A 15,921-nucleotide genomic window follows, 5' to 3' on the forward strand; every position below is an offset into this window, starting at 1 on the left:
TATGTAACTATTGTTATTATTCCTTTTATATTCCTATTGTAATTTCATGATATAATTTTGAATTATTCTTATTTAATAATCATATCTTATCACGATGCAGTTATTTTAATTAATAATAATATTTATTAATTCAATATTCATTCATATATTGACTACCCTTGTGTTCTTCTCAGGCTTCCATCATTGTTGACAAGTTGTCATCCATCAACATCGTAAGTTGTTTTTTTTTTGCCACATGAAAATTGCGGCGCAGAGCTGACCTCTGACCTCTGTGACCTCCCCCAGCTGAGCCCCTTAGGCCGCCTGCAGGAGCTCGGCTCGCTCACCGTGGGAGTGAAGACGGAGACGTTGCTGATGCTGACGTCTGACAGGCTGCTGGCATCCCTCCCCGACATGGCCCAGCACGCCGCCGGCCTCCGGCCACCGCAAGCTAACGCCATCGCCACCAAACTTTGGGTATTCGCCATTAGAGCGGATGTTTTTTTTTTATGTAAATTCATACTTTACCTTATCTTCTCACCAGGGTTTTCCAGAGGTCGTCTACTGGTTGGATGACGTGGAACCTCTGCTTTGTTGCACGCCTCTGCTCAGCATCCTGCCCAGGATTCAGACGCTGGCGGATCGCGTCTCCGATGCATCCACTAAACCTTGGAACACGCAGCAGGTATCACAGACGCTATGCTATGCTATGCTATGCTATGCTATGCTATGCTATGCTATGCTATGCTATGCTATGCTATGCTACAGGGGTCTCAAACTCAATTTACCTGGGGGCCACCGGACCTAGGTTCTGGGTGAAGCCGGGCCGCATCGGGTTTAAAAAAAAAACAAAAAAAAAACGCATTTATTAAAAAAAATTATTAAAATCTGATAAAACATTCCACTATTCTCAAATATCTTAATTTTTATTTTTCTATACACAAAATAAGATAAAAAAAACAAAAAAATAAGAATAAAGACAATAAATCAATCAATCAGTAATAAATAAGTCATAATATTACAAGAATAAAGTCAAAATATTATGGGAATTAAGTCATAATTATGAGAAGAAAATTTACAAGAAACATTCCACTGTTCTCAAATATCTTATTTTTTTTCTATACACAAAATAAGATTAAAAAAAATAAACAAATTAAGAATAAAAACAATAAATCAATCAATCAGTAATAAGTCATAATATTACAAGAATAAAGTCAAAATATTATGGGAATTAAGTCATAATTATGAGAAGAAAATTTACAAGAAACATTCCACTGTTCTCAAATATCTTATTTTTTTTCTATACACAAAATAAGATTAAAAAAAATAAACAAATTAAGAATAAAAACAATAAATCAATCAATCAGTAATAAGTCATAATATTACAAGAATAAAGTCAAAATATTATGGGAATTAAGTCATAATTATGAGAAGAAAATTTACAAGAAACATTCCACTGTTTTCAAATATCTTATTTTTTTTTCTATACACAAAATAAGATTAACAAAAAAAATGAACAAATTAAGAATAAAGACAATAACTCAATCAATCAGTAATAAATAAGTAAAATAATAATAAAACAGCAAATAAGAAAAACCTAAGAAACCACATACACTTGGTAGAGAAATTATTTTTTTTTCAGATTCAAATGTACAATATTAATACATATAAGAATCATAACAAGAGTTTCAATATAATTTTGTCACATTATGTGGGAAAAATAAGGCTATTTTAGTAGCATAAAAAAATCAAAATATTAAGTTTTTTTTGTATTTTTACAAATTTGTACAATATTCTCGTAAATGTACAAAAAATAACAATTAAAAAATTTTTACATTTACAAATTTGTACAATATTCTTGTAAATGTACAAAAAATAATTTGTCTTCGTAAATTTATGACATTATTAAATTAACTACGACTTTATTTTTTTGTATATTTACAAATTTGTACAATATTCTCCTAAACGTACAAAAAATAATAATAAATATTTTTACATTTACAAATTTTTACAATATTCTCGTAAATGTACAAAAAATAAAGTCATAATTTATGAAAATAAAATTTTAAACTTCCAATAAAAATGTCCTAATTTTCTTATTACAACAATGAAGTTGTACATTCACCAGAAAACGTCCTAAATTTCAAAAACAAAAAGTGGTACAATTACGAGAATAAAGTTGCAAATTCATGAAAAAAAAGGCGTAAATTTGTTATTTTTTTCAAGTCAGAAATGTACAAGCATACAGTCATAATATTATGAGAATGAAGTTTTAACTTTATGAGAAAAAAAAGTCTCAAATTTACGATACACAAAGTTGTAATTTTGGGTGAATAAGTATATTAATATAAATTTATAAGACAAAAGAGTCATAATATTATGACAATAAAGTTGTGAATTTTGGAGAAAAAAAAGTCCTAAATACATGAGACACAAAGTTGTAATATTACGAGAATAAAGTCATAAATTTACAAGACAAAAAGTCGTAATATTATGAGAATAAAGTTGGAACTTTATTAGAAAAAGAAGTCCTAAATTTATGCTATGTATACTGGATTATATTTAGCAAATATTTATTTTCTGGTCTTATTGGACATTTTTGGAAACTGATATGATTTTTGATATTTCTGCAGGCCAAAGCCATATTCAAAGTGGTTCTGGATCTTAACCCTTACCTGGTACAGGAGGATTTCCTGTAAGTACAACTTTTCATCAGATACAATCGAGAGAAACACAACACAGGACACACAGGGGTGTCCAAAGCGGGGCCAGGGGGCCTGCGTCAATTTTTTTTCACTGAGCCAAAATATAATTTTATATAATTTCTGGAAAAATAATTTTACAGATGATTTAAGAACAAATGCATGACGAGCTTGTCATTTGAAAATCATCTTACAAAGAACCCTAAATTCATCACACTGCAACTTAACACTGAAAATGGAGCAAATAAATAAATAACAAAACAAGCACCAATATGAGGTTAAAATAAAAAAAAAAATATATATATATATAACATTTTTCCCATAATGTGTTTTGACCCTGCAAAGCATGTCATTGGGGCGCTGCAATGATGTCAGTCTCCCTCTGTTTTTTTTAATTATTTTTTAATGATAATAATATTTTTTACATTATTATTTAATTATCTATCTAATTTCCAATTTTTACTTTTTTTTTTACATTTTTTTAAATTTTTACAGTTTTACATTTTTCGTAAAATCGCTGCTGATTTCTATATTTTTGTTTTTTTTTATTTCCCAAATATTTCAACTTTCCCTTTAAGTAATCTTTGTTACAACTATTTTAAGTTTTATGTTTTGTCCCAGCAAAGCATGTCATTGGGGCGCTGCAATGATGTCAGTCTCCCTCTGTTTTTCTAAAAATTATTATTTAATTATCTATTTCCACATTCTTCTTGTCAATTTACAATTTTTACTTTGTTTTACAATTTTTTTAATTTTTACAGTTTTCGTAAAATCGCTGCTGATTTCTATATATATATATTTTAATTTCCCAAATATTTCAACTTTCCTTTTAAGTAATCTTTATTACAACTATTTTAAGTTTTATGTTTTGTCCCAGCAAAGCATTTCATTGTTTATTCCTGCCGGGGCGCTGCATTGACGTCAGCCTCTTTCTGTGCTCTGGGTTCCACGTGGTGGACAGAGGCAGCCATCTATCAATTTTCTATTTCTATACAAAATGCATTATGGGAAAAATATTCATATTTATAATTGCATTGTATATTTCTTACCTAACTTTTGAGTGTTAAGTTGCTGTGTGATGATTTTAGCGTTCTTTATAAGATGATACCGTGAGTCGGACAGTTAATTTCAGTCATGACTTCTTCTCTGGGTCAGAAAAAATATGTTTTATGTATTTTTATATTTTGTTTATGATCAGGAGTCTTGGGATGCTGGGACTGGGAGTGAGCTGCCAGGTATTACAGCAGCATCTCAGGGCCTACACGTCGCCCGATTCGGTGAGGAGAATCCTGGCTCTCCTCAGACAGCAACCCAGCCCTCTGCACACCTCGCTGGTAAAAAAAACGGAGCCTATCACGCTAATGATATAATGATAATGATTTAATATTTACTTTTTTGCGTCCTGATGCAGAAAAGGTGTGTGATCGAGGAACTGTATCAGTTTGAGTTCTTCTCCGAACTCTTTGAAGACCTCGGAGTCGAGATTGCGTTGTCCATGCCGTAAGTGCGACGCTTTCGTTTTAAATTTGATTGCGTGCGACTGCTAAATAACACCCCATGTTGACAATTCCGTGGTACAGGAAGTCGACATCAACAATAAGTTCCAGCCATTCATCATTTCTAAGACTTTAGCAGCAATTTTACAATTTTAGCAATAGTCGGAATATTATTATACAAATAAAGTCAAAATTACAAGAAGGAAATTGATTTAAAAAAAAAATACGAGGGAGACTGATATCATCGCAGCGCCCCAATGACATGCTCTGCAGGGTCAAAACGCAATTAAGTATTTTTTTGGGGAACATTAGGTTGTGGAAGAAGTTATAATGTTATTAAGTTATAATATTTCGAGAAGAAATTTAACAAAGATTACTTAAAAGAAAAGTTGAAATATTTGGGAAATTAAAAAAAAAAGTAGAAATCAGCAGCAATTTTACAAAAATAGTCAGAATATTATACAAATAAAGTCAAAATTACAAGAAGGAAATTGACAAGAATGTGGTAATAGTTATAAATAGAAGTTATAGAAATAGTAATAAAAAAAACAAAAAAACTGAGGGAGACTGATATTGCAGCTCCCCAATTTTTTTTTTAATTTTAAATTTTCATTAAAATGTTATTTGTGGGTGTCAGGAACAGATTAATTGGATTGGAAACTGCTTCCGTTTTTTTTAATGAAAATAATTGTAAATGTTGTAATATAATGTTGAAATATTTGGGAAATTAAACAAAAAGTAGAAATCAGCAGCAATTTTACAAAAATAGTCAGAATATTATACAAATAAAGTCAGAATTACAAGAAGGAAATTGACAAGAATATGGAAATAGTTATAAATAGAAGTTATAGAAATCGTAATAAAAAAACAAAAAAAATTGAGGGAGACTGATATCATCGCAGCGCCCCAATTACATGCTTTGCAGGGTCAAAACCCTTTTTTGGAATTTTTTATGAAGACGTAACATGAAGAAAAATAATTGTAAATGTTGTAATATTATGAAAAACAACAAAACTAAATGAAGTATTTTTGGGGAACATTAGGTTGTGGTAGAAATTATAATGTTATAAAGTTATAATATTCCGAGAAGAAATTTAACAAAGATTACTTAAAAGTAAAGTTGAAATATTTGGGAAAATTAAAAAAAAAAAAGTAGAAATCAGCAGCAATTTTACAAGAATGTGGAAATAGTTATAAATAGTAGTTATAGAAATAGTAATAAAAAAAACTGAGGGAGACTGATATCATCGCAGCGCCCCAATGACATGCTTTTCAAGGAATTTTTTTTTATTTTAAATTTTCATAAAAATATTATTATTTGTGGGTGTCAGGAACAGATTAATTGAATAAAAATTTTTTATGAACCTTTATAGAAAATTAACGAGAAAAACATTGCATTACAAATAAGCATTACATTGAAATACCAGATGATGATGTTTTCAGGGTGAGCACCATTAAAAAGTTCCCTTCCGACATGATGGACACTTTGCGGCGAATGATTGTCCAGGACTCCGCCCCCTTTTTCATCATGTCCAGAACCGAACAGGAGCTCCTTGTGGACAAGATGGTGCAAAGAATGGTATATACGACTACGTCCATGAAGTCCATGAAGTCCATGAAGACGTCCTTTCCATCCTGATTCATGAGGAATCGACTCTTTTCCGATATCTGCAGGGCATGTACACCGGCGTGTACACGGAGGAGGAGTTTCGTTCGTTGGGAGTCATGGCTACTTTTGTGTCGGATGAGATTCTGATCCAGCTGGATCGCACGTTCTTCAGAGACAATCTGGATTTCCTCCAGACTCTCTGCTACAGCAACAGCAAGATGGACATGGTGGCTCGGATGCTGCTAGAACTTGCAGTCTTCGGGTAATACAAGTAGATTTTACTACAATTACAGAACATTTACTACATTTTTGAGGGGGGTGGGGGTGAAATTTTTTGTTTATATTCAGCCCAGCGGTGCAAAACTGGAACCAGACCACACTCAGTCAGGTGGACCGGTTTCTCTTCTTCCTTCCTCAGGACCGATTGCAGGAGATTTCTTTGGTGAGTTCACTGTTGTATTTTTTTTTTTGTTTGACATACAGTGGGGGGGGGGGGGGGGGGGGGGGGGGGTCGCTCTTTTATTTTGCTGCAGTCAATCATGAGCTATGAAAAAAAAACAAACTCATGACGAGCTTGTCAACCCCATTGGAAATTGTCATTTTACAAAAAACACTGAAATCATCACACAGCAACTTAACACCCAAAAAGGTAGCTAAGAAATATACAATACAGGTACTAATTCGAGTTTAAAATAAATTTAAAAAAAATTCCCATAATGCGTTTTGGCCCTGCAAAGCATTTCATTACATTTGTTTTTTTTTTAATTTCCCAACTTTTTCAACTTTCTTTTTAAGTAATCTTTGTTTAATTTCTTCACTGAATATTATAACTTATGTAGTTTTTCATAATATTATTTTTTATTTATAATAATTTTCATAATATTATTATATTGTGACTAAAATGGCTCTCTTTCTCATTAGAATATGATCTTTTTTATCTTAATATTTTTACTTTATTCTTATAGAATTACTGTTGATTTTTCAATTTGTAGTGTTTTTATTTATTTATTCATTATTTTATTTATTTATTTGTTTAATATTTTTGGGGAACATTAGGTTGTGGTAGAAATTATAATGTTATAAAGTTATAATATTCCGAGAAGAAATTTAACAAAGATTACTTAATAGGAAATTCGAAATATTTGGGAAATAAAAAAAAATGTAGAAATCAATAGAAATAAATAGAAGTTATAGAAATACTAATAAAAAAACAAAAAAACTGAGGGAGACTGATATCATCGCAGCGCCCCAATGACATGCTTTTCAAGGAATTTTTTTTTAATTTTCATAAATTTCATAAAATTAATTTTCATAAATTTTCATAAATAAATAATATTTTATTTATTTATTTGTTTAATATTTTTGGGGAACATTAGGTTGTGGTAGAAATTATAATGTTATAAAGTTATAATATTCTGAGAAGAAATAACTTTATAACATTATAATTTCTACCACAACCTAATGTTCCCCAAAAATATTAAACAAATAAATAAATAAAATAATGAATAAATAAATAAAAACACTACAAATTGAAAAATCAACAATAATTCTATAAGAATAAAGTAAAAATATTAAGATAAAAAAGATCATATTCTAATGAGAAAGATTTTATATTTTATATTTTATATTTTATATTTTATATTTATTTTACCATAATACATACACACACACACACACACACACACACACACACACACACACACATATATATATATATATATATATATATATATATATATATATATATATATATATATATATATATATATATATATATATATATATATATATATATATATATATATATATATATACATGATAATAATAATAATACAATGTGCCGCACTTTGGACACCCTGCCGTGACCTAATACCCTAATGGCTAAAGACTAGCTCGTATTATTTATTAAAAGTAGCGAGTACCTACGGTATACAATTAATACTTATATATATATATATATATGCATGTAATACGTGTGTGAGGAACATACAGTATATAGTATATCTGGTTTCAACCTGGATTGTGCTTGGGTGCATCCACTTTATTCCACTTTTCTAGTCTCGCATGAAGAATTGATGCCAAGTATCAATAAAGCCGTGCTAGGTTATGTCATGCGTGGTCTATTAAAAGGCCGTTTGTCACGTCCACAAACGGGGCAGTGAGGCGTTTGGATTGTTATGCGATATCCGCCATTAGGTAAACAGAACCTGGAAATGATATCCTGCTGGTCCAGGAGGTGTCAGGAATCGGGTGGTGTCCTGTAAACCATCAAGTGTGTCACCGCATGTGTGTGTGTGTGTGTGTGTGTGTGTGTGTAACGACAGGAATTGATGACGGTGGGACGAATAGAGAAGCTGTTCATGACGCAGCGTCGGTGGGAACGAGGGCCCGTGGGGCGCCGCTGTTTGGATGAAAGCCAGAAGAGGCGCTTTGCCGAAAAGCAGCAGTTTGTTCTTCAGTTCTTCCTGGGATTCCTCAAGATAAATCCTCTGTCACGTAAGCATCAACGGAGACCGGTGGTTTTCAACCGCTGTGCCACGCGCGGCACCTTAGTGTACCTTGAGAAACCGTCGGGTGTGCCGTGAGGAATTATCCAATATCACTTTTTATAATTAACATTTATTAATTATCATTTGGGGCGGCACGGCGGTCGAGTGGTTAGCGCGCAGACCTCACAGCTAGGAGACCAGGGTTCAATTCCACCCTCGGCCAATAATAACAATATTAAAATACTTTAATAATTTAATATTTTTATATATTAATACAATATTTTAATATTTTAATATTTTAATATTTTAATATTTTAATATTTTAATATTTTAATATTTTAATGTTTTAATGTTTTAATGTTTTAATATTTTAATATTTTCATATTTTCATATTTTCATATTTTCATATTTTCATATTAATATTATTTAGTATTAAAATAACAATAACACATTGCATGACACTTTTACAGATACAATAATTCCACCTCAATAATTCCTCCTCACAGTTAATATAATATTTTAATATTTTAATATTTTAATATTTTAATATTTTAATATTTTAATATTTTAATATTTTAATATTTTAATATTTTAATATTTTAATATTTTAATATTTTAATATTTTAATATTTTAATATTTTAATTACAGATACAATAATTCCACCTCAATAATTCCTCCTCACGGCTAATATAGTATTTTAATATTTTAATATTTAAATTATTTTATATTTTGATATTTTGATATTTTGATATTTAGTATTAAAATATTAATATTAAATTAATACTAATATTATTTAGTATTAAAATAACAATAACAAATTGCATGACACTTTTACAGATACAATAATTCCACCTCAATAATTCCTCCTCACAGCTAGGAGACCAGGGTTCAATTCCACCCTCGGCCAATAAAAACAATATTAAAATACTAAAATAGTTTAATAATTTAATATTTTTATATATTAATATAGTATTAAAATATATTTATATATATATACTTATATATATTAATATATTTAAATATATTTAATATTTTAATATTTAGCAACTGCAGGGTCTTGAGACACATGCCAACTCGCAAACTAGAGAGCTAGCGACCTAAACGGCAGCCTTCAAGTTATTTCCTTTCAACTTAAATAGCCAAAAACTTACCACTTCCACACGGATAGGGAGGATAACTATTAACAGTTATTTAACCTTTAACATGAACATTAATCAAACGTAATAATTTTTTCTGGGTACATGATACCATACAGCATCCATATCAAACTTGCGCGGGCCGCGCTAACATTAAAGTTTCATATCAAGGCGGGGGGCCTCAAACTAGTGTCCTGCGGGCCACATTTGAGCCACATTTACTGTAACCCATTGGTCTCCACCCAGCGGCTCCTATGGTTCCTAACTGTGAGATCCTGCATACCACGGCCCCATCTGCATGGACCTCCAACAGCCTGACGAGCATGTCGTCATCGGCCTTCACCAACTGTCTGGAGCTGATAGGACTGGACCCGTTCCTGGCGTCGTACCAACGAAGCCAAGTCTTCAACAAAGTCAAACAAGTGAGACTCTCGTCGGATTCCGTATCCGTGTCTCTGTCTGCGTTCCTGATCCGTGTTCCCCCCCCCTCCCCCAGCTGTACGGGCCAGTGTCGTCCTTCTCCCAGTCCCTCATCAGTCAGCTGGGCCGACTGGCGCTGGAGATGCCCCCGGAGGAACTGAGCAGGTTGAGGCTGACTGAAAGGAGGAGCATCGCCTCCATGGGCGCCGTCGGAGAATGGAACACCAGACAGGTAAACAAAATTCCCATGATATCTTGACTTTATTCCCATATTGTGACCTTATTCCTGTAATATCGTGTCTGTATTCCCGTAATATCGTGTCTTTCTTCCCATAATATCATGTCTTTATTTCCATAATATTCCAAATTTTTTCCCATATCATGCCTTTATTCCCATAAGATTATGTCTTTATTCCCATAATATTATGACTTTATTCCAATACTATTTTGACTTTATTATCGTAAAATTTAGACTTTATTCCCAAAATAGTTTGACTTTATTCCCATATTGTGACCGGATTCCCGTAATATTGTGTCTTTATTCCCGTAATATTGTGTCTTTCTTGCCATAATATCATGTCTTTATTCCATAATATTCCGAATTTTTTCCCATATCATGCCTTTATTCCAATAAGATTGTCTTTATTCCCATAATATTATGACTTTATTCCAATACTACTTTGACTTTATTGTCATAAAATTTAGACTTTATTCCCAAAATAGTTTGACTTTATTTCCATGATATCTTGACTTTATTCCCATGATATCTTGACTTTATTCCCATATTGTGTCCTGATTCCCGTAATATTGTGTCTTTCTTCCCGTAATATCATGTCTTTATTTGCATAATATTCCGAATTTTTTCCCATATCATGCCTTTATTCCAATAAGATTGTCTTTATTCCCATAATATTATGACTTTATTCCCATAATATGACTTTATTCCAATACTATTTTGTCTTTATTATCATAAAATTTTGACTTTATTCCCAAAATAGTTTGACTTTATTCCCATGATATCTTGACTTTATTCCCATATTGTGACCGGATTCCCGTAATATCGTGTCTTTATTCCCGTAATGTGTCTTTCTTCCCATAATATCATGTCTTTATTTCCATAATATTCCAAATTTCGTTCCCCTTTATTCCCATAATATTATGACTTTATTCCAATACTGTTTTGACTTTATTATCATAAAATGTAGACTTTATTCCCAAAATAGTTTGACTTTATTCCCATAAGATTATGTCTTTATTCCCATAATATTATGACTTTATTCCAATACTATTTTGACTTTATTATCATAAAATTTAGACTTTATTCCCAAAATAGTTTGACTTTATTCCCATGATATCTTGACTTTATTCCCATATTGTGACTTGATTCCCGTAATATTGTGTATTTCTTCCCATAATATCATGTTTTTTCCATACTATTTTCCCATATTTTTCCCATATCAAGCCATTATTCCCACAAGATTATCTTTATTCCCATAATATTATGTCTTTATTCCCATAAGATTTTGACTTTATTCCCATAATATATTATGACTTTATTCCCACAATATTATGTCTTTATTCCCATAATATTATGACTTTATTTCCATAATATGACTTTATTCCCATAATATTTTGACTTTATTTCCATAATATTTTGACTTTATTTCCATAATATTATGACTTTATTCCCATAATATTTTGACTTTATTCCCATAATATATTATGACTTTATTTCCATAATATTATGTCTTTAGTCCAATAATTAATAATTCTGATTATATTCCCATGATATTATGACTTATCCCCAACCTAATTTTCCCAAAAATGACAACTTTATTTAGTTTGCTTATAATAATAAAAATGTAAAAAAAATTATTTAATATCTCAGCTCTATGTGATTTAATTATGATACTTCCGGTACTCATAATGTTATGACTTTATTCTCATAAAATCATTTTTTTCCCTTTATATTAGAACCTTTTATTCTTAAAATTGCACTTTCTTCTTGTCAAATTGCTGCCACGAACCACGGGCCGCAAATGGCCCACAGTTTGCACACCCCTCTATTAATGGCGCCACTGTCTGTACAAAGTCTTCAAAGTCCCAATGGGGTTCAGGTCTGGACTCTGTGGTCACCATTCCGGCTTTCCTCCTAGCTGTCTGCGCTGTTTGCGACCATGTTGAATTCCACCAAGCTGAATCCCAGCCAGCTTGACTCCAGCACGCTCGTTGCCGTCGGATACGCGGTGTGTGGCGCCCGAGCCACAGACATGAGCTCGTTTAACGCCGTGGAGTTCAGGTGAGCACGTGAACACGTTTACATTTTACACGTCTGTTTGGTTTTGACTGTTTTTCCCGTGTTTTTTCCCGTGGATGATTTCCCAGTAAGGCGGTGCTGTGGCTGGGTCAGCTCAGGTTGGCCTGCTCCGAAGAACAACTGGGGGCCCTGGTGGGTCTGCTGACCCACAGTCTTGCGTTTGGACCCATTAGTTCCTGGGGAATGGATGTCTTCATTGAGATTGGAGTTCTGGCAGGTAAATGTCTTTTTAACGCTATTTATTCCTAAACCAAGGTTTTTTTTTTGTTCCTAAACCAAGATGCCTTGCTCCCTCCACCTCCCTGTGAACGAATGTTTGGTGGTGGCTGGAGAGGCCGTAGGAGCCAACTGGCAGCCATGTTTCTGTCACAATACCCCGGGGCAGCTGTAGCTACAGATGTAGATTACCACCACCAGTGTGTGTGTGTGTGTGGCAGAATAATGGATTCATGTCATTGTGAAATGCTTTGGGTGCCCTGAAAAAAAACATTATTATTAATAATAATAATATAGTTATTAATATTATTGTTATATGATAACACTAATAATATTAATCATAATATTGTTATATAATAATAAATAAATAATAATGTTATTAATATTATTGCCATATGATAGTAATAAATAATAATAATAATAATATTGTTATATTATTTTTTATATAGGAAAATATTATTGTTATTAATATTATTGTTATATAATAATAATCATCATCATCATAATATTTTTATTTGTATTTGTATTTGTATTTGTATTTTTATTTTATGTTATTTTTTTATTTTTGTATTTTATTTGTGTATTTTTATTTTTGTATTTTTATTTTTTTATTATTTTTTTATTGTTTTATTATTATTATTATTATTATTATTATTATTATTATTATTATTATTATTATTATTATTATTATTATTATTATTATTATTATTATTATTATTATTATTATTATTATTATTATTATTATTATTATTATTATTATTATTATTATTATTATTATTATTATTATTATTATTAGTGTATCAGAGTGTGGCCAAAGTGTGGACCGCAGCATTTTTTTTACTGACCTGTGGAACATTCTAGAAAATATAATTTAACTCAAAAACTAAAAAAAAAAAAAAAGAAATTTTTTTAAAAAAAACAAGATATTAAAACAAAAACAAAATATTAACAAAATAATTGAAATATTAAAGAAAACATTTGTTATCTTTTTTATAGTTGTAACTTTATGAGATACAAGCAAAAAACCGAATGAATGTATAATTTTTTTACTAAATTAGGTTGCAGAAAAAACAATAAAGTCGAACTATTACGGGAATAAAATCAGAATTACGAGGAAAAAAATTGGAAAAAAACAAAGTTGAAATAGTCGAAAAATTAAAAAAAATAGCTGTCTATTTACAACAATAAAGTCAAAATATTAAGATGATAAAGTCATATTCTAATAAGAAAAGTAAGTAATATGATGTTATTTGTAGTTTGTAGGTCGTTTTTTTTCTATTTTAGATAGTTTAAATGTTAATTTAATTCAATATGCAATCAGATTAATGTGCTGGACACTTAATTAGAAAAAAATATATGTTATAATTCATTTTATTCAATTATTAATTCTATTTCCTGTGGATGCCGATGGAGTGGAATGACCCTTAAAGTGTGATCCTCTCACATGAATTTTATGAACTTTTTACAGCTGGTCTCCCAGATATGGCCATGTCAGCCTTGGTGAAAGAGCAAATAGAAGGAATCTCCCCATTGGCTATCTCGCTGATAACACCTGAGAAGTTTGCTGTAAGTGTTCCACTAAAGTGCTTTTAACGTGTGCTGGGATTTGGCATTCAGACGTTAATTTATGGCTCTTCTTTGTCATCATCGTCATGTCTCACCACGTGAAGGTGGTGTTCCACCAGAGGCAGATAAGCATGTTCTCCTACGAGCAGGCGGCTGCGGTGACAGACGCGCAGCTCTCAGCGCTATCGGACGTTCAGAGGACGGCGCTGGCTATGGTGCTGATGCCCTGGGAAGACAGACATGTGGACTTTCGAGGTGAGGAACGCTCACACAGATGCGTGATACCGCGTTTCATGTATATCATTTTCATTTTCTAAAAGGGGGGTTCCCACAATTTCCAAACAATTTCCATTTCCATGAGTAATTTTCATATCTAATTATTTGTATTATCTTTGAATTATTTTGAAATATTTATATATTTTTTACTTTTTTTTAAAGTCATTTTTTGTCATTTATTTTTTTTTTTTAGATGTTTGTGTTTTTCAGGAATATTTATTATTTTTACACTATTTCTAATTTGTAACTTTTTATTTTGTACACTTTTATTCAAGTCTGTACGTTTTTTGTATTTGTCGTTAAGTATTTAAGTAAGAAGCATTTATTTTTTTTGTATTTTAAATGTTTTCTTATAATTCTTTGTTTTTATGTAAGTCAATTAATTTTTTACATTTTTAAAGTAACTTTCATTTTTTTTACATTTTTATTTAAGTTGTTATGAATTTGTAATTATTTGTTTAGATATTTGTACTTTTATTTAAGTCATTTTATTTTTGTTTTTGTGTGTTTTTATTTATTTTTTATTGTTTTTTTAAAATAATTTTCAATTCATTTTTTTTTACTTATTTTTTTACACTTTCTTTCATGTCAATGTATTGTTTTTATTTTTACGTTTTTGGATTGTTGGGCTTATTTTGAAGTAATTTTTTATTTATATAACTTTTTACATTTTTATTTAAGTCTTTTTTATTTTTATTTATTTCTCATATTTATTTAGGCCTCCATTTTGTTTGTTTTTTACATTTTTATTTAAGTTGGTATGAATTTGTAATTATTTGTTTAGATACTTGTACTCTTTGATTTAAGTCATTTTATTAGTTTTTTGTGTGTTTTTATTTATTTTTTATTTTTGTTTTTTTTGAATAATTTTCACTTCATTTTTTTACTTATTTTCTTACACTTTCACATCAATTTATTGTTTTTATTTTTACATTTTTGGATTGTTGGGCACATTTAAGTATTTATATATTTTTATAGTAAGTATATATATATTTATATTATTTATATAATTTTTTACATTTTTATTTAAGACTTTTTATTTTAATTTATTTTAAATATTTTTTAGGCCTCCCTTTTGTTTTTTTTTGTGTATTTTGTTTACTTTTATTGAAGTCAAACCAAGTAAATGTATTCACCTTTTGATTACATATCCAAAGTGAATTTTAGAGGAATCTATTAAGGGATTTTGTGAGATAAATGCATACAAATAATGCACAAAATACAATAAACTTATCAAAAAACTGATAATTCATTCATAACTGTACAATGTATGTATTTCCATAAGTCTAATATGAGTTGTATTTTCCATATTTGATTTTCCTTTTTGATTTGTTGTCTCATAACGTAGTACTATATACAGTATGTACCGTATTTCCAATGATTTGTCTTTAATCCTCCAGGGAGGTCACAGGGCCAGGTGGCGTGCTCCAGTTCTTTGTGCCTGATCCTGGCCTTGCTGATGGTCCTTGTCCATCCCGGGTCATCACCCCGCTAACCCCTGCTGGATCAGGACGGGCCTCCTCACCCCCTCTATAAGCAACAATATATCATATATCATATCTCCATTTAACAAGCACTTCTGAGAGGATAGTTAGTCATTATTTATGTTATAATGTACTTTTATGATGTTTATATTTATTGTATGTATGTATTGATTTGGGAGTTGTTCATACTTGTGCTCACTTCATGATTAAAGAGGTATTCATATTTTTTT

General features: G+C 30.5%; 1 protein-coding gene across 1 annotated transcript in view; it reads left to right on the forward strand.

Annotated features, from left to right (window-relative positions):
- strc1 (stereocilin 1) overlaps positions 1–15,916 on the forward strand; it is a 31,705-nt gene extending 15,789 nt beyond the window's left edge. Inside the window, exons 13-29 of the mRNA XM_058077862.1 lie at positions 174–212; positions 286–456; positions 524–664; positions 2,613–2,674; positions 3,880–4,015; positions 4,093–4,181; positions 5,621–5,756; positions 5,852–6,048; positions 6,135–6,228; positions 8,111–8,282; positions 9,659–9,834; positions 9,909–10,064; positions 11,989–12,131; positions 12,218–12,366; positions 13,834–13,931; positions 14,036–14,186; positions 15,608–15,916. Coding sequence (XP_057933845.1) covers positions 174–212; positions 286–456; positions 524–664; positions 2,613–2,674; positions 3,880–4,015; positions 4,093–4,181; positions 5,621–5,756; positions 5,852–6,048; positions 6,135–6,228; positions 8,111–8,282; positions 9,659–9,834; positions 9,909–10,064; positions 11,989–12,131; positions 12,218–12,366; positions 13,834–13,931; positions 14,036–14,186; positions 15,608–15,702 — 2,205 coding nt within the window. The 3' untranslated portion in view covers positions 15,703–15,916. The remainder of the gene's footprint in view (positions 1–173; positions 213–285; positions 457–523; positions 665–2,612; positions 2,675–3,879; positions 4,016–4,092; positions 4,182–5,620; positions 5,757–5,851; positions 6,049–6,134; positions 6,229–8,110; positions 8,283–9,658; positions 9,835–9,908; positions 10,065–11,988; positions 12,132–12,217; positions 12,367–13,833; positions 13,932–14,035; positions 14,187–15,607) is intronic.
- Positions 15,917–15,921: the final 5 nt, after the last annotated feature.

Source organism: Doryrhamphus excisus, chromosome 7, assembly GCF_030265055.1.
Source record: "Doryrhamphus excisus isolate RoL2022-K1 chromosome 7, RoL_Dexc_1.0, whole genome shotgun sequence".
NCBI classification, from domain to species: Eukaryota; Metazoa; Chordata; class Actinopteri; order Syngnathiformes; family Syngnathidae; genus Doryrhamphus; species Doryrhamphus excisus.